The sequence below is a fragment of the Puma concolor genome, chromosome E1 (assembly GCF_028749965.1).
Source record: "Puma concolor isolate L17-30 chromosome E1, mPumCon1.1.hap2, whole genome shotgun sequence".
Lineage (NCBI taxonomy): Eukaryota > Metazoa > Chordata > Mammalia > Carnivora > Felidae > Puma > Puma concolor.
This window is the reverse complement of record NC_141680.1, coordinates 20,893,978-20,915,205: the sequence shown is the minus strand read 5'-3', so window position 1 is coordinate 20,915,205 and position 21,228 is coordinate 20,893,978. Positions and strand designations below refer to the sequence as shown.

General features: G+C 55.6%; 1 protein-coding gene across 5 annotated transcripts in view; it reads right to left on the bottom strand.

The window, feature by feature from the left end:
• The window catches only part of RHBDL3 (rhomboid like 3), a 49,917-nt gene extending 31,474 nt beyond the window's left edge, over positions 1 to 18,443 (bottom strand). Inside the window, exons 1-3 of one of the 5 annotated variants that reach the window (XM_086686586.1) lie at positions 18,225 to 18,442; positions 16,668 to 16,691; positions 1,612 to 1,770 (exon numbers count right to left, since the gene is read on the bottom strand). In XM_086686586.1, the coding sequence (XP_086542712.1) occupies positions 1,612 to 1,770; positions 16,668 to 16,691; positions 18,225 to 18,335 (294 nt within the window). In that variant the 5' untranslated portion in view covers positions 18,336 to 18,442. Of the gene's footprint in view, positions 1 to 1,611; positions 1,771 to 6,514; positions 6,686 to 9,975; positions 10,074 to 16,667; positions 16,692 to 18,224 lie in introns of those variants that run through there. The other 4 variants (XM_086686590.1, XM_086686589.1, XM_086686592.1 and 1 more) reach the window with 4 other exon arrangements.
• Positions 18,444 to 21,228: the final 2,785 nt, after the last annotated feature.

The window sequence follows — 21,228 nt, the reverse complement described above, 5'->3', positions numbered from 1 at the left end:
GGGGTTCACGCAGAAGACCCACAGATCCTCGGCTGGAGAGAAGCATTGCGTGGGCCCAGCCAAGCCTTCCCTCTGGCTTGAGACTGAGCAGGGCATGTGGCAGTCGTGCTGGCACTCCGGGTGTGGATGTGGATGGGCCCACGCAGGACTGGCCCGGGCCACTGCTGGGCTCCAGGTCACAGGGCTCACCCCCACCACCCATCCCGTGAATCCTGACTCCTCCATTTAGCTCAGCTCCGTCCCCCACCCTCTCAGAGGTCTGCTTTCTGGCTCCACTCTGAACGGCCCTAAAAACCCTACAGCTGCTCCCTGCAATCATGCTACCCTCCAAGCAAAGGCAGGTCTCCATCACCAGGCAATTAAAATAGCCCCAAAGCCTGGACACCCACGTCAGAGAGCTCACCAGGCACAATGGCAGGCACGGGCAGTACTGACCCCCCATCACCGGTGCCTTTGAATTCTAGGAGCCTGGGGGGCTTCGCACGAGTCGTTTCACTCTTGCCCTTCCACGGATGGCAAGAAAAGGGGTGACTATCTTCGCTTCACCAACAGGGAAACCGGGAGGAGGCTTCTGGCCTTGTACTGACCCAGCTAGTTCATACAGCTTCTACTCATGTCCTGTCCATCTGCATCCCTGCTGGGATGCTTCCTGCTAAGCCCCCCTGAACTCCATTCCAACCCCACCACAGTGGCCCCCATGACAGCAAAGCAGTACCTCCTACTGAAGGAGAAGTCTCTACTCCAAGACACTGGACCAGTGGGCAGGGCTCACAGGCCGCCTGTCTCCAGCCCCTCCAACTACCCAGGACGGTAGGTACCCAGCCAGCAGGTCTGACGAGGTCTGGCCTTCACCCGAGTGCCCCATTGCTCTCAGCATCCACTCTCCAGCTCTTCTTCTTCCAATGATAACCTCCCACTTCCTACTCCTAGCCCTTCCTTTCCGTGGAGCTGACCCCACCCCCAGCTCCATGGGTGGGCACCGATTGGCCTACGTCAATCAACACATCCCACTGACCCAATCTAGGCCAATAGGCGGGAGGAAATCCCAAGCCTTGTGCGGGAACAGAGGAGTCCCTCTCGTCCTCTGCATGGTGAGGGCCTGAGGGTGTAAGGGCTGGAACAGCTGCAGCCACTTTGCTGCCACACGGAGAGTCTGGAACTGCCAGGGGCTTCTTTGAGTATGGGCTGACGCTGCAGAAGGCAGAACCGAGTGACAATGAGAAACCAGGTCCTCAGAGATGTCCTTCCACCTTCTGAAGCCTGGACTTTTTCAATGTTGCAAGTTAACAGTTCCCTTTAGTTGCCCAAAAAGATCTTGTTTTGTTTTGTTTTCTGAGAGGGAGAGGGCGCAAGTGAGCAAGGGGGCAGAGAGAGAGAATCCCACAAGGGGGCAGAGAGACAGAGGGAGAGGGAGAGACAGAATATCCCATGTAGGCTCCACACTGTCAGCACGGAGTCGGCAGCGAGGCTTGAGCTAATGAAACCATGAGATCATGACCTGAGCCAAAGTTGGATGCTTAACCGACTGAGCCACCCAGGACCACCCCTGGTCTTCTAAGCCATACACCCCAAACAGGTCCCTCCCAGCAGCGAGAGCCCCAGAGTGCTCACCAGGTTGACAAAATCCTGGTAGCCGATCTGCCCATCCGCCTGGCTGTCGGCGAGAGCCAGGAGCACCTCCCGTTTGTGCGGGTCCAGCTTGGAGCTGTGGCTCTCCAGGAGGCTCCGGAACTTGCCTGTGCTGATGTAGCCTGTGTTCCCAGGGTCAAACTGAGGGAGAAGCACACATAGCAGTGGGGTCGGTGGGGCCCTGCAGGTGTCCCATCTCCATCCCCATGCACGGGCTCCTGTCCCCAGCCCTCTGCCAACAGAGGCCCAGGACGCCTCTGGGATATTTCCAAGGCCCCCAGAGGAAACATCCAAATAGGGCATGGACAACCACTTAAAAGTCCTAGAAGGTCCCAGAGCCCTTGGAGATCGCCCAACCCAACCATCTCGTGCATGGACAGGGAAACAGGCTCAGAGAGGTCAAGCTCCATCCTGTCCGTCCCTAATCCTGACCCTGGACAAGAGGAAAGCAAGAAGGAAAAGGCAAGAAGGGAAGGAAGATGAGGAACTTCTGGCGTGCGGGCCAGAGGGACTCCAGTGGGGAATGCTGAGGCCCCGGGCCTGGGGAGCAGGGGCCCAGCCTTGCAAATCCTCCTGCACTTGACTGCAGGCGCCTCTCACACCTGCATGCAGGCACACCTACAGCCATACACATGGGCTTCGGTGGGGGCTCCCCAGAGACCCCGTGCAGCTTTGCACTCCCCCTCCCAGGGGTCCCTTTCCACCGTCGTCTCCCAGGGAGACTCCCACTCACCCTGCCCAGCTACTCCGTGCAGTCTCGGGATTCCCCGGGACGCAGGCTGCTCTGGCTGGCCCCCTGCACATCGGACAGACCTCGGGCCGCCAGCCCACCCGGCCCTCCACTCTCCTCCCTGCGCCTCTTCACCGAGCTGTTGGGTCACTGGCACCGGCCGCACCGCGTACCCCAGCGTTTAGCAGGAGTCGGGCATGATCGGCACTCAGCAAACATTTCTTGGGTGTATAAATAGTGGGTGTTGGGATGGACAGACAGGTACTGATCTTCCAGGGAAGGTATTATCGGTCTTCTTCGTCTCTCCCAGAGAAGCCCATAGCCTTTCCGTGCCTCTTCCACAGCCCCTCTTTGCTCACAGAGCCGCCCCGGGGTCCCCCGCACAGCACACGCCCTGGTAGAGAATGATGCCAACTGTCTGTCGCCACTGCTGAGAGCTGTCCTGTTCAGAGAGTGCTTCCCCACACGAATTCGCTGTGCCTACACACGCTGTGGTGAGCTGCTTAGATTTTAGAAAGCAAACAGTGGGCGTCCGTGTGTGCGCGACAGGGGAGTCCAGGTGACCAAACCCACATTTACTCCTTTTTTTTTCATTTTTAAATTTATTTATTTTGAGAGAGAGAGAGAGAAAGGGCGTGAGCAGGGGAGGAGCAGAGAGAGGGAGAGAGAATCTCAAGCAGGCTCCGTGCTGCCAGCACAAAGTCCGACGTGGGGCTCGATCCCACGACCCTGGGATCATGACCCGGGCCGAAATCAACAGTTGGAGGCTCAACCAACTGAACCATCCAGGCACCTCTCCCCCTTTTCTAGATAAGGTCAACGGAGACTATTTTAGGAAGGCTGTTCCCGTGTGCAGTACCTCTAAGACAATCCAAGAGAAACAGCCCAGACTCACAAGTCATGGGCTATTTCAATTCTTCCCAGAACTCAACAAGGGAGGACATCTCTAAAGAGGCCTATTTAAAAATCTGCCTGTGTCCCCACCCTGAAGTCCAAATACCAGGTTCCAGGGATGACACCTATTTAGTTCACACCACTGAGTATTTCAGGAAACTCAGCCACTCCCTGCGCCACAAAGATCTTTAAGGATGAAAACACCTAACATTTGCTGACTGTCTCATGGGGCCAATACCTCTCTAAGCACTTTATGTGTATAATTTCTTTGACCCCCCCCCATGACACCTTCCTGAAGGAGGTCCTATTACTATACTATCCCCATAGGACAGAGGAGGAAATAGAGGCACAGGGGGATGCACAGAGAGGTTAGACGATGTGCCTGGCAGGCGGTGTTCTCCACCCAGACAGTTTAGCAGCACTGGTGGCCACTGACCTTCAGCCTCCAGGGGCTGCCCTGGAGCAAAAGTGAAGGATCACTGTGGTGAGAGGAGGGGGAGGAGGGGGCTCTGGGGGTCTCACGGCCCCATCCTAAACAAAGATTTTGAAAGCAGGACAGAGCCTCACATAGCAACAGTTCTGACCTCCTTATTGCTCGGCTAGGAAAGTGAGGCCTGGAGAAGGAAAGTGGCAATGACAGGCAGCGAGGGTCTCCTTCTGGTGCCTGGGACCCCTTGCAACCCCAAGGGCTGATGCAGGACATCTGACTCGTCAGCCTGGCCTCACACAGGCCCCTTTGTGCTAGGTGGGCTGATGGTAGGGGTGGGGGGTGGAAGTTGAGAAGCAGCCCTGTGTCCTGGGAACATCCACTCTTCCCCACTGCCACCCGCTATGAGCATTGTGGTGGGGGGGGGGGGCACTGATATGCTTATAGGATAGAGTCTCTCCTGACATGGTCTGGGGGGAGCACGCCCTCTCATTCAAGAGCAGTGACACCAATTGCTTCCCAGGGGCTTGGGAGGGCAGTGGGGTGGAGGGGCTGGGATCAGGCAAGGGCCCCTTTCCCTTGTTTCAGCTCCAGACAAAGAACCACCTGCTCCCCAGCTCTCCCTCCCCCTCCAGGGCTCCCTGCTGTTGTCCTAGTGACAGGGGCTGCCCTGTGGCTCTGGGAGCCCCCACCCCCTGCCAGTCCTGCCCCAAGCACATTACAGCCTCCAGACTACTGAGAATGAGCTGGAAACAGGCCGAGTCTTCCTTCTCTGCCAAAACTCTACCTTTCATGCCAGGGCCAGACAAGCCAGACAATGGGGGTCATCGCTACCCTAATAACGAGGCCTCAGGGATGAAGAAGGGTGCCTAGCAGGGAGAGAGACACAGGGAAGGGGCTGGCTCCACAAAGGATGCCTTCTGCCCCCCACCTCCACCACCTGGGGAAGAGGACAGCAGAGGCAGACAGTGGGCATGGGGGTATGGGGGGGGGGTGCAGAGAGAGGAAGACAAAGGGAGAAACAGTCACAGAGAGAAGACGCAAGCAGAAGGTGGACAGAGGTAGGTCCTGATGCCCCAGGAGAAAGCCGAGGGCTTTGAAAGGAGGCTACAAGGAACGAGGGATCCCATTCTTGTTTCAGCCACTAACCAGTTTATATAATTTAGGGTAAACATCTCAAGCCATAATTGCCCCATCTATCAAGCATGCCTAATGTCCCTTCAGGTTGTAGTAGGTTAAAGCAAACGCGGGGGCAGCCGCTCTCCAGTGCCGAGGGCTTCACGGACTTGGTGTCCACTTCTACTCGCCTCATTCAGAGCGAAGCAGGGGGCACCCGTGTCAGGGGGCTTGGCTGCCCCTCCTGGGTTCACTTCCTGCCCTTGGGCCTCCCTCAAGGCCAGGTATGGGGGATAAGATCCATGGTCTGGAGCTTTGGGGAAAATAAACCCTACAAATGCAATTTTCCCTGTTAATAATGTACTGAGGACCCCAAAGCTCCCCCCTGCCATGTGCCCTGGACTCATCCACTGTTAGCAGTGGATCGCCTTCTGGATGAGGTCTGGCTGGGTGGGTTCCCGGTGACGGGGGGGGGGGGGGGGGGGGGGGGGGGGGCGGCTGATGTGGGGGCCGTGGGGGGCAGTGGCTGTGAAAGGGCTGCAGGCAGGGGCCCAGCAGGCAGCCAGGAGTCAGGAGCATCCTCGCAGCTGCCTCCTGAATAGGGCCCCCAGCACTGCGGAGGGAGGGGGCAGGCCAAGTCCACATTCAGCCTGAGTGGAGGATGCTGGCAGCAGGGGGAGGAGAAAGGCACAGACTGAGAGCTGACCCTCCCACAGGCTCCCCGCCCACCTGCCTCCGCCATGAAAAGAGCTGCCAGAGGCTCCTCAGGGACATTTAATCCCAGCAGCACCCAGCCCTCTGGCCCCTTAATCCCCCAGGTTGCCAGTTTCCCCCCCCCCCCCCCGGGGCCCCACACACGCTCTGTCATGTACCCTGTCTCCTGCCCTGGATCCCTTCCTGTGCACTTACGACCTAGGCTGGGAAAAAGCCTGGGAATCACGTCCTGTACCACCTAAGGCTCTTTCCCTCTTTGGGGCAAAGGTGTAGGGGGAGTTTCAAAAGGAGCCCTGCCCCACCTGTCTTGGGCAGATCATTAACCACACTGCCTCAGTTTCTCTTCCAGTCACATGGTAGGAACTCTCCCTTCTCAGGGTGATGTAAGGAAGTCCATCCCCATGGCTGCACATATAAGCAAACCATATGCAAATGAGGCTTGGGGAAAGAGAAATCCACAACCCACACAGCACACAGAGGCAGCCAGTCTTCTATCTTTGCTCCGTCAAAGGGCTGATGGGAAATTTGGGATCAGGATGAGGCAGCTCACATGGGAGGGGGTGAGGTCTCTGCTGTCAGGGAGACCCGGGGACATTGGGGAGAAGGGCAGCAGGCCAGGGGATCATAACGTATGGCCCAGCAGAGCTGAAAGGAATCTCTATGGTTCTCAAACTGCTCTGCAGAAACTTAGGGCAACCCCACTCTGAGTTGTTTCCTGTCCTGGCCTTCTGCACAGCACTTGTTGAACGACAACATGATAGAAGCTACATATGTAGAATGGCTGCTAGGTTTCAGGCACTACCTCATTGAAACCTCAGGTCACCCTATGTCCTGGTTTGGCTGAGACAGTCAATAGGCTTATACCTATTGTCTGAGCATGATCATTACCAGCGCCCCTTTCCCCCTCAAAATGGTCCCGATTTGGATGATAAATTATATAGAGTCCCCCATTTAACCCTCACAACAACCCTCTCAGGTAGATACTATCATGAGCTCCATCTTACAGGGGAGAAAAATGAAGCAGGTGGAGAGCTGAGTTGGCCAAGTTTGAACAGCCTATCGTTGGTGCAGATGGATTCACGTCCGGGCGAAGGGGCCCAGAGCCTGCACTCTCCCATCATTAGGACAGTGTAGCTAAAAAAAAGCGTGAGAGAGTCCAGTCTAATCCTCTCCTTGGTTCATTTAACAAATATTTACCAAGGATCGACTACATGCCAGGCACCACACCGCATTTCCTGGACAGGGAAACACAGGTGCGGAGAGCAAAAGAAAGTAGCCCAAGGTTACAGAGCGATTTAGTGGTCAAGACAGGAACAGTTCTGGGCTCCTCCATGGGAACCTGCTCTAGCCTTGCCCTTCCTTGTCTCTCTGTGCCGTCCTGCATGCGAAATATAGCCTCTGGCTCGGGGTTTTGTGAACATCAGGCCCAAGATGGTGCCTAAAATAAGGTCCCGTAAGTTTGGGAAACGCTTTTGGAAGGGCCTGATGCATAAAAGCATACTAAGGGCTCACAGTGAAGAGACCTGATTTTGCTCAGCCCAGCATTTCCCAAACTTACTGGACCTTTGAGCATCATATTTTTCACACCAACACTCCATGAGACACCCTTTGGGAAAAACGCATGAGTCCACTGCAGAGTAGTAATTTCTTCCTTTTGTGGAACCTGACCCTCTGTCCATGGTTCCGAACCAGCCTGTCACCTCCATCACTTGAGTGGCAAAGGCCCTCAAGTCAACTGACACTTTGTCTGGAGGCCCCCAGCGGTTAGAAATCTGCGGGACCCAGGCCACAGCCCAAGGGGTGAGGGGGGTGTCACCAGGGAGAGGCTGAAGAATCAAGGACTGGCCTAAGGGACGGCTGGGCTGAGCTCTCAGAGAACAGCCCTGCGGGAGCCAGGATCTGTCTGCTCAGCACCCAGGACAGCGGCGCCACTCCTCCCTCCCCACCCCCCCCCCCCAACCCCTCGTGCTGGCTGGGGAGCCAGGCCAAGGTTTCAGAGTTTACCCAGCAGCAGCAAAGAATCCGAGAAAGAAAAAAGGCGCACACACACTTATTTTCTATCTATTATGTATGTGTGAATTGTACAAACTGCATTTCCAGGACAATTACACGTCTGGTCCCTGTTCCCAGCACTCGAATTTCCTTCCTGCTCCTAGGACGACCCCCTCCCTCTCCTTGATCTAGAGAGCCCCAGGATGCCAGTGAAGGGTGTGGGCACCTCCAAGGACACCGAAGGCAGCACCCGGAGTGCCTTGCAGTCTGGAAGGTCGGGACCTGGAATCTAGGGAAGGCTCCCATCCCTGGCCCCACTGCGTGCCCTCGCTGTCCTTCAAGACAGAAGGAGCCCTGGGAAATGACCACATGGCATGCATGCGGGGTGGGCAGGGGAAAATATGAACAGCTGCCCCTCCTCACTTGGGGGGCGGTTACCAAGGCTCATCTGCTGGGTCCTTGCACAATTAACCAGGCTACCTAGGGGCTTATGCTCAGCAGAGCTGTCCCCACCCAACAGCCAGAGCTCACCAGGGAACTTGGGCCCATTATGGATATTTACTGCCCCATAAATTAGGTCCAGGCCTGCAGCTGCTGAGGTCAGGAGGTGAGGTTATGGGAGTAGCAGCTTTCTCTTCCAGTTCTCCCTCCTTGCAAACGAGGATGCTAATTCTCCCCGTAGAGAAAACTACCTCACACTGTTCCCGACTTCCCTTCGCTCTGAAATACTGATTTTCACAAATCTTTTATTACTTTTCTTCTCACATCAACCCTGGAGTGAGTGTGATTAGTCCCATTTAACAGACATAGGAACTGAGGGACACAGAGATAAACAGCTTGCCCAGACCCCCCCCCCCTTGGGGGGTCACTCAGGAGGGCCCCTGAGCAACCCTCCTCCCCACAAGTCAAACAGCTGAACGGAGCTGTGAGGTTGGTTAGGGAGCTAGAACACCCTTCCCTCAGCAGAGAAGCGGGCATCCTGGCCTGAGTCCAGGCTGAGTCGCTGGATAATGGGCATGTTTCCAGAAATCATCCAATGTGCTCAACACCTGGACTGGAGGGGAAGCGCTCCCAGACTTTCCCTGGGATGCAGGACGCTGGGGTTAGGAGGGCAATGAGGGGTGGGGCCCCTCTTTCCTCCAGGCTTTGTCTCTTTCTACCCTGAAAGCCCCTTGGAAGACTCTGCTTCTTTTTCAGAGCCCCCCAAAGAAGGCCTTGGAGACTCGGGGGGCAGGGGAGACAGCTGGGGGCTGTGACTCAGAGGCAGGTCTCTTGGGTCCCCAGGAGCAGACATAATGCCCATGCTGACTCATCCAGGCACAGCCATCACAGCCGCCTGGGGACTGAAGCTGAGTCACAGCATCAGCCACAAAGGCGGGCATCCTGGCAGGGAGGGGGGGCCGTCACAGGTCACAGGCGGGGTGAGGGGGGGGGTCAGTGCAGTAGGATTGGGTATGGGCAGGGGCTTACATCTGTCCCATCCCTCCCTTCCCTTCAGCCTAAACCCACTTCCTGCTGCTCCTAGAAGCCACCAAAGAGTCCCTCTGGTCCCTCATTCCCCAGAAAAGAGAAGGCTGAGAGCCCCAGAGGAGGGAGTGGGGGTGGGGAGCTAGGATAAGGTAGGATAAAGGGTCACCAAACTCCTCCGCCTCCTGGGCCCTCCACCCTGTTTCAGAAGCCACCTTGTGGAGAAACACATACAACCCCTTCTGCAGAGGATCCTCCTGGGCTTTGCGGCTCTGGGAAGGCCCCGCCCCCTCAGGCCTCAGTTGCCTCCTCTGTAAAGAAGGTCTAGCACCTCACAGGGTGGCTGAGAGATCAAAATGAGATGAGGAGATATGTGCATGCAGTAGGCACTCAACATCTGCTCTCTTGAAGAAATATTTACTGACTCAAACCTGCAACGTGCTTCAGGAAAGCTGGGGGGGGCAGAGGAGGTGGCTCCCCCCGGGGCGCTCACAACTCAAGATACACACAGACAGAGAAGAGTGCCCTATTCTCACAGTGGACTGCCAGGTCGAGGAGGCTGGCTCTGGGCTCTGGTCACCTGACTGGCGGGACCGTTCACCCTCAGCCACGCAGGCAGCCAGGCAGTGACCAGAGGGGACACTTGGGCATCATCCCCACCCCAGCCAGCCTTTGTCCCAAGGCTTCTCTTCTTTTCCTTGCGGAAAGTTCAGGAGGAATGTGGATGTCCAGCTCCTGCCCTGAAGCCAGCTTGATAGGATAGGATGAACCCCACCGGAATCCTGGGGATCTGAATGCTGATTCAACACCTGTGACCCTTACACGTCACATGTTCTTTCGAAATGAAAACAGCGTCCATTTCCTTAAGTCCCAGTAAGACGATACAACTGCCAGGTTTCTCAGGTGCTCCCTGCATACTGCCCCTACTGCCCCAAGTGCTGCACACACACACTCTCAGGAGCCTCACCACAACCCTGAGGGAAGGATATTATTCTAGGCAGCTTACAGATGAGAAAACTGAGGTTTGGAGAGGTTGCCTGGCTCGCCCGTTGCCACGCAGCTGGCAGGAGAACTGGGACTTGAGCCAGATGTGTGTCCTCTTCGTTGTCCTAGTCACTCAGGACGCCAAGTGAGCAAATGGAAGTCTGCATGGCCTGGTGGTGGGAACACAGGTCAGAGGGGAGCAGAGCTGGGCTCTAGTCCCAGCTCTGACAGGACGGATGCCTATTATGTGGCAGGCAGCACACAGTCTCAGATCCCTTGGCCCCACTGCTCAACTGCTACCACATGTACTTCTGTGAGTGGTCAGGGATACAAGGGTTAATTCAGCATGACTGCCAGGGTCACTGGGACAGGAGCAGGGTAGGAAAGCTGGCTTTGTGGTGGAGGGACTTCCATAGCCTCAAGGGCTCTGGAGGCCACCTGATAATGGAGTGGAGGTACAGAGCCTGAGCAAGGGCTCCAGTCAAATCTACGGCTTTGTCCTTCTCTGGGAACCTCTTTCTGCTGGCTAATCATGTGTTCCGGGGGCCACCATCAATGCCTTGTCTCTGGGGCAGGTGTTTTCTCCATGGCCCCTCACTAATCCATTCAGTAGCCCCGTGTGAACCTCTTTTCAACTCCCAGAACTTAAGCCAGCGTGCGGGAGAATTGCAAATGAGGTAGGCTTTAGGGTCAGGCCGAGGGAAGACCCCAAGCTGGAGAAAAGGGGGCTGAGCAGGGGAGATACTTGGGGAGAGCAAGCAAGAAAGTCCTCTGGACTCAGAAGTGGCTCTCTTTCGAGGAGCCCAGATTGGGAAGGAGCTGGTTTAGGGAGGCCACTGCCTTCCTGGTGGGGGCCTAGATCCCAGAAGCAGCCCTAGGCTTCTTCTAGTAAAGTCTGAGTCCCAGTCAAGAGACAGTTGTCAAATGTCCACTGGGTATCAGACATTATGAAGAGTCTCCATTTCCATTTAATTTCCACAGGTGCCACTGGAGTTCAAGATTAATGTCCTTGTTTGAGGCGCCCGGATGGCTCAGTCGGTTAAGCGTCCAACTTGAGTTCAGGTCATGATCTCGTGGTTCATGAGTTGGAGCCCTGCGTCCGGCTCTGTGCTGACAGCTCAGAACCTGGAGCCTGCTTCAGGTTCTATGTGTGTGTGTCTCTCTTGGCCCCTCCCCTGTGCATGCTCTCCCTCTCTCTCTCAAAAAATAAACATTATAAAAATTTTTTAAAGATTACTGTCCTTGTTTTACAAATGAGGAAATCGGGGCTGAGAGCACTAATGTCACTTGCCCCCAGTCACAAAGTCAGTAAGGCTTGAAGCCAGGTCTCTGTGACTCCAAATCCAGGGTTCTGGACCCAAGAGGCTGCCTAAGTTGTTCTTCAAGCTGGTTGTAGCATGTTTATAATTTCAGTGGTGGGACAGTTAAAACTTGTCTGCTTTCCTTCTGGGAGATTAGCAGTTGGGGCTCTTTTGGGGGTTCTGAGAAATTCACGCTCTCAGTGGAAGGGGGAGAACACACACAAGCACAATCAAATTACTTTCAATCTTTCCTTTTCTTCTTGCTCATCTGTGCTCAAAAGTAATAGTGCTTTGTTGACTTAGCAGAACTCTGCCCCCAAACACTTTTGCTCATTAAACATTTGTAAATCTTGAAGGCATTTTAAGGATGAACCCAAAAATGGTTTTCCCAGCCTGGAAGCCCTTCATGGGTCCTCTATCTGCCACTGACTCACTATTTGACCTTGGACCCCTGAGGGCACTTCCCCGGGGTTCAGGAAGGGACTGAGAGTGAGACTTTCCAAGCGTAACCTGAAAAAAGGGAGCCTGGAGGGAACCTATGTAATAAGGTAAAGCAAAGACTGAAGGGTACATTACCTGCACAATTACAAATATCAGGGGAATAGATGAGAAATAAAGAATAAACCTGGGGCGCTTGGGTGGCTCAGTCAGTTAAGTGTCTGACTTTGGCTCAGGTCATGATCTTGAGATTCTTGGGTTCAAGCCCTGCATCGGGCTCTGGGCTGACAGCTCAGAGTCTGGAGCCTGCTTCAGATTCTGTGTCTCCCTCTCTCTCTGCCCCTCCCCCACGTGCGCGCGTGCTCTCTCTCTCAAAAATAAACATAAAAAAAAAAAAAAGAATAAATCCAACCACAAATAAAAATTTACCAAGTGATCAAATTTTCCAAACAACACCTAAAGGAAGTGTTTCTTAATAAGTGATGCTGGCAAGGGGTGCCTAGGTGGCTCAGTCGGTTAAGCGTCCGACTTTGGCTCAGGTCATGATCCCACAGCTTGTGGGTTTGAGTCCTGCGTCGGGCTCTGTGCTGACAGCTCAGAGCGTGAAGCCTGCTTCAGTTTCCGTGTCTCCCTCTCTCTCTCTGCCCCTCCCCCACTCATACTCTGTCTCTTTCTCCCTCAAGAATAAACATTAAAAAATAAAAATTTAAAAAAAAGTGATGCTGGCATAACTGGATAGGAAAAAGGTCTGGATAGAGTCAAGGGTTTGATGATTTTTTTAGTATAGAAAAAGCAGTAGGAAATACAAGTGCATATTCATAAAATCTAAAAAAGAAGGAATGAAGAATGGGGTGCCTGGCTGGCCTAGTCAGAAAAGCGAGTGACTCTTGGTCTCAAGGTTGTGAGTTCGAACCCCAGGTTGGGTGTAGAGGTTACTTAACTAAATACGTAAATGAACTTTTAAAAAAATGTTTAATCGGGCACCTGGGTGGCTCAGTCAGTTAAGCATCTGACTTCACCTCAGGTCACAATCTCGTGGTTCATGAGTTCAAGCCCTGCATTGGGCTCTGTGTTGATAGCTTGGAGCCTGGAGCCTGCTTCCGATTCTGTGTCTCCTTCTCTGCCCTTCCCCCACTGGCACTCTTTCTCTCAAAAATAAATAAACATTTTTAAAAAAACATAAAAAATGTTTATTGGTTTATTTTGAGAGAGAGAGAGACAGAGAGAGAGAAAATGAGCAGGGGAGGGGCAGAGAGAGAGAGAGAGAGAGAGAGAAAGAGAGAGGGGAAGAAAGAATCCAAGGCAGGCTCTGCCCTGTCAGTGCAGAACCCAACCCGGGGTCCAAACCCACAAACCGTGAGATCATGACCTGAGCCAAAATCAAGAGTTGGCTACTTAACCGACTGAACCACCCAGGCGCCCCTAAACAAATAAACTTTTAAAAAATAATAAGATAAAATAAAATAAAGACAGATGAAGACTGTCTCGGGTCCAAAGCAATAAGAAGAATCATGAAGGAAAAGCTCAACAGATCCAACTATAGGAAAATAAGACACTTTACAGCATATTACACTATAACCACAGATTCATATTTAGGTTACTTTAAAATCTAATATTTAGGGAAACCATTAAGATCCCAAGTACAGGAGAAGACGATTCCCTCAGCAGAAGTACACACAGGAAAGAACGTATATGGAGCATCTAGGGGTTGGAGTGATGATGTCTAGGTGTCCTGCCCACTAGAACTTCCAGGACCCGAGGGGAAGAAACCAGGGGTGGGGTGAAGAGGGAGAACACGTTACTCTCCTGCTTGAGCGGGCCAGATTCCCAGAACACCTGGTGGGGCAGGGAAACCTCCAAGGGACAGGGGTCACCTGTTTTCTTCACTTGGAACTCCCACAAAAGGCATCCTGGCCATTTAGTTGGGGGGTGACCACACAGGACCAACAGGCGTAGGGCACAGCTTCAGTCCTTGGGGCTTAATTAGCTTCATGCTGGGTCAAAGCTACTCTGTGTGCTGAAGAACCAGACAGCAGGTCCCAGTTTGAAACTGGGTGCTCACTGGTGTTTCCGTGACCCAGGAGGGAAAGGAGGACTGACTGGGGCCAGCCTCTCATCCCATCGACCTCTGGAAGGTGAACACATCAGCTTGGAGGGACTCTGACAGGTGTCATGTGCCCCACGCCCCCACCACAGTTCAACTGGTCAGAGCTGTCTCTTCCTTCCTTCCTTTCTTCCTCCCTCCCTCCCTCCCTTTCTAACTTGAGAGAGAGAGAGAGCATGCGTGCACAAGTGGAGGAGAGGGGAAGAGGAAGAATCTTAAGCAGGCTCTATGCTCAGCATGGAGCCCAATGTGGGGCTTGATCCCTCAGCCCTGGGATCATGACCTGAGCTGAAATCAAGAGTCGGATGCTCAACCCACCAAGCCATCCAGGTGCTCCAGGGCTGTCTAGTTCTGTAAGAGATGGTTGGGGCGCTGCCTCAACCCCCAGCCAAACATTCTTTCCTAAGTGCACCAGGTTCACCAATCCTTGGAGTCCTTCCCACCTTTAAGCAGGCCCACAGGAAGAGACAGGGGGAAAACCCTTCAGCTTTCTGAAGAACCTAGCATCCTGAAGTTCCGCATCCTTCTGTGAAGCTTCCTACCTACTCTCCAGTTAGCCCCATGCGGGAATGGCCCCAGGCAGCTTCACAAAGGAGGGAGAAGGAACACAGAGGAAATCTGCCAGAGGTCAAGCCCTGCCCAGGAGCGGCTCTCCTTAAACACAAAGCACCCACAGGAAGGAAGGCAACAGAAATGGGCTTCTAATGTCATGTGAGGGATGGGGAAGAAATTACTGTGAGAAAAAATGGTTTGCCCTGAGTATGTCTGGGAGTTTTCTTCCTAGAATTAATTTTGTCTGTCTGGAAAGGTTTCTGGGTGGGCCTTCCCAGAAGTAGGGGCATGCTCACCGTTGTGACACTAGGGACCTCCCTCCAGCAGGAGAAAATGGATTTCACAGACCACCCGCTATTAGTTGCTACACATCCTCTCTGCTCTCTGCACAGCCTCCCCTCTCCCGGCTCCAAAGTCTTCCTACTAAAAGTTTTCCTCCATTCACCCAAACAGTTCCTTTTAAAATGTAAACACACACACACAGAAAACTAATCGAATGAGAAAGAGACACAGAGGGAAAAAAAAATGAAACACTTTGTTCTAGGTTCTGATGCTAAATCTGGCAGGAGGTGTGAAGGGCTGGCAGCTTGCTGGTCTTAGTATGGGTGACAGCAGGCGGCCCCTCCTGCCTCAGGGCGGCAGGCCAGCAGCGGCTGTGCTCTTAGGAACTGGAGGGAGAGTGGGTGGCATGTGGGGGCAGAGGGAGAGATGTGCCACCCCACTGGGACAGGAGCCGAGGGGATGCTCCCCAGACCACAGCCAGGCCTCATGCTTAATGCGGATGACACCCCCCAAGCCCCACCCCAGGCCTGCCATGACTTTCCGGCTGTAATTCCAAGTCTCAGTCCCACTTGGGCACCTGCGTTTAGTGGGTTCCCCAAACCGAACTGGTCTGAAACCAAAGCTGTCATTTATGCCAACACCTGACCCCCACCCTGACTTTCCCTTTTTCCTCCCAGGTTCAGAATCTCAAACTTATCTATGTGCTTCACTCATTGACTCAGGGGCAGTAAGCCTTCCAATTCCCCCGCGGTCACATCCCTCTTCCTTTCCGTTTTTACCTTGTCTACTACGTCACCGAGGCAGACCCCTGACTACTTTCCCTCATGCCTGCAACCCACCTTGCCTCCATCCTATCACACAGGACCTTCCCAAAGCACTGCTCAGATCCCTGCTAAAAAAGCTTTCAAAAGCTCCCCCTGCGTGCAACAGGACGAGGTCTGGTCCGAGCTACTTTTATTTTGTTAAATTTTTTTTTTTCAACGTTTATTTATTTTTGGGACAGAGAGAGACAGAGCATGAACGGGGAAGGGGCAGAGAGAGAGGGAGACACAGAATCGGAAACAGGCTCCAGGCTCTGAGCCATCAGCCCAGAGCCTGACACGGGGCTCGAACTCCCGGACCGCGAGATCGTGACCTGGCTGAAGTCGGACGCTTAACCGACTGCGCCACCCAGGCGCCCCATGGTCCGAGCTACTTTTAAAGCTCTATCTCCTTCTCCAGTCCAACAGGTGCCCTCTGGCCCGACCAGACAGGGCTCTTAAAGTTGCACAGACTTCGTGACACAATCATGCTCACCGCGGGACCATAGCCTTCACTACTCCCCCTGCACTGGGACATCTCTTGCCTATCCTCTGCATCGAGGAATGGAGCGGGAGAGGGAAATACACAAAAGCTTTCAACAGGAGTACCAAGCAAAGAAGAAACTGTTTCCTTGCCGAAGGTCAACTGTCCATCAATTGATTCCAAAGGTGGCATTTCCAAATCCACCCCCCACACCTAGACGCTAGGCGTTGCAAACAATCACACGTACTATTTCCCCTAACTCTCATCCGTGCCGCAAAGTTAGAGACAGCTTTCAAAAGAGCCCATACTGTGAGTCATCCTCCAAGGAGGGTAGAGATTTGACTTCAGTGGTAGCCACATGGGTCTCTGAAGGTGGAGGTAGGAAAGGAGAGGGGATGTTAACCTCAGCCCTTCCCCCACCTCCTCAGCCCCAACTGCAATCCCCTGGCATATAGAGAATGTCCCCGGCTTTCGATACCTATTGTCCAATTTCTATGTGGTTTAAACCTGGCTCTGGTGAGGCGGAGCTGGGAGAAGGAGGGAGGCAAGGATCTCTCAGGGGAGCCCACCGCCTACTCCTGAAACCTGGAGAGCAGTGGAGAGCAGTGTTCGGTCTCATAGATGCACTAAGCCACGCCCCCACCCCACGTCAGCATCTCAGGAGTGCAGAGCTAGGGAAGCCCACGCAGGCAAGGAGACTGATTGTGGGGAGGGCTGGAAGGAAGTGTGGGGGGGATTTAACTGCTCACGTACCTGATCAAACAGGACTTTCCAGTGCTGGTAGAGAGGGAGGCCATGCACAAGAGGAGGAAGAGGAGAGAGAGAGAGAAACACACACTTATCACCAAGGACTCTCTAGCCCCCCTGAGATTTCGGACACTGCCTCCCAGTTGCTGCCCAGACTCAGGGACCCGCCACAAGACACCAGGGGAAATGTGGGAAGAGCTCCCCAAGTGAATCTGCACTAAGCAAAGGGAGGGAACTCAGGTTGGGGAGGTTGGGGGTGGGCGGTGTCCCTCACTTGGAGACACGCAGAAGGGGATAAACAGAACAAGGGTGATTCTCAACAATTACTAAATAAAGGCATTCAACTCTCCCCAAGGGCCTCTAATAACTTACACCTAAAGCTTGTAGCCGTGTCTATTCCCACACCTGGGAAAGCTGACCCAGGTGCAATCCCATCAGACCCGCCAGAACCGTCCCAACGTGCTAGGGGCCAGAGACCCCTACTCAGGAAACCTCAGCCTGCACAAACGCTAGCATTTTGCCTGCAGCTTGGGAGGAGGGGTCTCTGGAAAGCACTGAAATCTAAGTGGTCCCTTCCAAGGCTGAGTCTAATTGGTGAGTACGGGGCTTTGGGGCCAGAAGCTGGTGAGAGGTTTAACTGCGGGAGCCAGAGGGAAGGGAGGATGTTGAGCTCCCCTGGGGCACACTCATTCAGACTTGCCGGCTTAGGTTTAGTAGGTTGGGGGGCCTGGCTTCACCTCCATTTCCCATTCTGAGAGAGGGCTAGGGCAGGGCAGAGCGTCTGCCCAGTTTTTCCCGTCTGTCTGCAGGTTAACCTGGGGAGGGAGTAGCTTAGGAAATTCCAGTTCCCAGGACTCCCCGGCGCGGGCTCCGCCGCTGGCTCCCCGAACCGAAGGGAAGGAGACTCCGGCGGCAGATGGCAGGGAAGCCCTCTGGGGCAGCCCCTCCCCATCCTCGCCCGGGGGACCGTCGCAGGCACCGACTCGGTCTGGGACTCCTGGGCTCCCAGTACTCCCCCTCTTCCTCCTCCGGCCAGGTTCGGGGGCTGCGGCCGGCTTGAATTTCAATCAGTGTCGCGACAGGGCAGGTGCAGGGAGGGAGCTAATCCGGAAGCGAAGAAGGGGGTCGCCAGACCGGTCGGCGCTGCCGGGTTCCGGGGACTCTGCGGCGCCCGCTCCTTCCCCGGGCTCAGGGAGCCCGCAGGTCGCGAGTGGGAGGGGAGGGGGAGTCACTGCTGTGACGCGGCCGCCTCTGCGGGAAAACGCCGTGTCCCGGGCACTGCACCAGCCGCGGGGAGGGGGCTCCGGCGGCAGACGGGTCCCCAGCGCAGCGGCGGGGCTGTGTCCCGCAGCGAAACGGAGGGAGCCCGAGCAGGGGGGTGGCGCGCGCGCGTTTGGGGGAGACCGGTCCCTCCGCCCTCTCCCGCCCGCGGGGACCCGGCCAATCCGGGGCGCTCCCGCCGTCACCTTGAAACCTCCAAGTTGCCCCGCGGGGGAGAGACGGGGGCAGCTCCCCCACAGTGCCCCCCAGAAAGTTTGCCCGGGCGGGGGAGGGGGCACTCACGTCCTCCGGCGCCGCCGGCGGCCGCTCCTCGGCCTCGGGTTCCAGCTCCTCGATGCGCTCCGCCTCGGCGCAGGCGGCCACTGCGGGGCCCGGGCTGGGGTGCTCTCCCATGCCGACGCGGGGTCCAGGGCCGGCGGGCGGCTGTGGGGCTCGTCCCGGCGCGCCGGGCTAACTTTGCGCGGCGCGGGCCGCGCCGCTCCGGGGGCCCTGTGCGCACCGCGCCGCCTCCGCGCCCGCCCCGCCGCCCGCGCCCGCCCCCATGGCCCCGGCCCCCGCGTCGCCGCCTCGCCACCCCGGGACGCCCGGCCCCTCGCCGCCAAACTTCTCCGCGCTCGCGGCCCCGCCGGCCTCCGCCCAGGCCCCCACGCCCGGCTCAGAGGCGAGGGCGCCCTTGGGCCGGCCCCGGCCCCGCGGCTCCCCGCGCTCCCTTCCCGCTTCCCGCGGCCCCAGCTCTGCGCCGGAGTCTCCTCCTCCCCGCGGACTCCTCGGGGGCGGCGCGCGGGCGGGGGCGGGGCTGCTCCCGGGGACCGCCGTCCCCCGCCCCCACCCCCCCCCCCCCCCGGGCGCCACCACCAGAGCCAAATCGGTCAGAGCGGCGCGGCCCCGGGAGGAGAGGGGGCAGAGCTGCGGCGGGGCTGGCGGGGAAGTGGCTGCACCGCCCGGGGCGGAGGGGGGGATGTGCGGGCGAGGGCGGGGGGGGGGGGGGGGCGGGCAGCGCCGCGCCGTCCGTGGCCCCATTACCACCAGCCTCCAGCCGGGGCCCGGGTTTGTCTCGGGGCCGGGGTGCGGTGCAGTGCCCACTTCCCGAGACCCACCGGGTTAACGATCACTTGGAGGCTGCAGATGCGTGAAGGAGGCAGGGGCGAGGTTTTCACTAAGTTGGCAACGTCGGGGTTAACTGGGAGTGAACTGGGGGCGGGATGCTGGGAGGACGGGATCCTCAACACCCTTCCATCTCTCTTCCCCTCCTTTCGGTCTCAGATTCTGAGAGATCCAGATAGGTCCAGTAATTTAGGGATGGGAGAAGTCAGATAGGGGCTGCCAGGATCCCCAATCCTAAGTCTTTCTCTTCCTGCAGGAGAGCTATGTTGACAGCGCCCTGGCTTCATTTGACCAGGTTGACAGAGGCAAGCCCAGAGAAGTGCCCCAGCTGGGAGATGGGAGGTAAAGAAGCTAAAGCAAATAGTGATGAAGTTAGATGGGAGGAATAGGAGATCTTTTAAAGAAGAAAAAAAGGGGGGGGGGGGAGGTGTTGTTTCCCTGCAGGACCTCCCAGGAGACCGTCTCCCAGAAACAGAGGCTCTGCCTGCAAACTGGTCTGGTGGTCTGCTGGGACAGGTGCCACTCTCCCAAGAGGCACAGGGGCTCACCTCTGGTCAGTGGTCCCCTCCCAGTCCTCTTCCTAACACCCAACACCCACCCACTCACTGGTGTCTGCTCCTCTCTGCTCCCTCTCAGTGAGGGAGGCTCTTTTCCAACACCGAAAGTTGCAATTAATGCTCTCATCATCATAAAGCAGACACATAACCCCAGCCCCGGGATCTAACCTGTGACCATCTCACCCGACAAGGACTGCTCCCCTTAAACACAGAGGAGGAAATTAACTCTGTTCTAATTAGGTGAGTTTGCTACAGACACCAATTTTCATCTCGGTTTCAGAAAGTGTGATCATTTCAACTATTTTTGTTTCTTACCACCCTCCCCCATCCCTACTCTACTAACAAGTCAAGATCCTGCCAAGATTTCCTTGTAAATAAAACTGTCTGCCTAGGGTGTGATTTTGAAAACAGCCTTCAGGGGGACAGAAGAGAGTCCTAACTCCTTTGTGGAAAGAAGCCCCAGAAGGACAAAAGGAAGCATGCGGCCCTGAGGTCAATGTCACTGCCTCCTCCCCACCTTCCTGATATCATCTGCATGACCCATATGGGTGCTGGCTGTGTTACACTTAGATCTCTGGGACTGGACCAGTGGGCCAACAAGCCTGGGGTGGGGTGAGGAGAAGAAGGGCTCAGAGAGGCATCATAGCCACTCTGCTGAGATACCCAGCAGCCCCTGGACGGCATTCTGACCCCAGCTGGCCTTTGTGTTTTTTTGCACCTCTTATCCACATATTGGACTCTGTCATTCCCTCTAGAAGGGACCTTGGCAGGCTCAGTTCAGTTCTCTGAACATGTACGGAGCTCTCCCTAAGTGCCAGTGACGGGGCTTTGGGAATACAGAGATAAGTAGGATCTGGACCCTGCCCTCCAGAAACTGCTTGATTGGGGGAGACAGTCAGGGAAGTCCAGGGGGTATAGAAACCCAAAGGACAGGGCCCTTGAGGGCCCAAGAAGACTTCCCAAAGGATGCATCCCCAGAACCAGGCAAAGGGAGACACCTGAAGGGAAGGCATTCCAGGCAGAGGAAACACCACGGGCAAAGGCTGGGAACGTGAAGCAGTCTGGTTTGGCAGGGGAACTACACGCAACCTGGTGTGGCTGCACATGAGATCTGGGCATTTCATGTGAAGAGGGCGGCCTCAAAGGGATGGTTTGAAGGGCTGTGAGTTTCATGAGAAAGGAGCTTGGACTCTACCTAAGGCCAAAGGGGAGCCATTGAAGGATTGTGAGCCCAAGAATCCTATTTTAAAAGATCCTTCCAGCTGTAATGTGGAAGATAGACAGGAGGAGGTTGGCTTGAGCATAGGGAGAGGGGCAACGCCACCCAAGGAAGAGGTCACGAGTGCAGCAGCAATTAGGGGAGAGGGAGGATCCGAGAAGTATCCAGAAGGGCGGCTTGTTCCTCTGTCTGCCCTAGGAACATTTCACCCACACCAAAAGTATCCTAGGAAAGAATTGCCAACCACTAACCAGAAGCTTCCCTTCAGGAGACTGCTCCCCTTACCCTGGCCCTGGCTGGAAGAAGAATGGCCATCTGGACTCGCAGACGAGGTGTAACACCTAAAACTCTGTGAACCTGAGGCCACACTCTCACCTTTTGCCTTCCTTGTTGCCTCGGCCTCGCC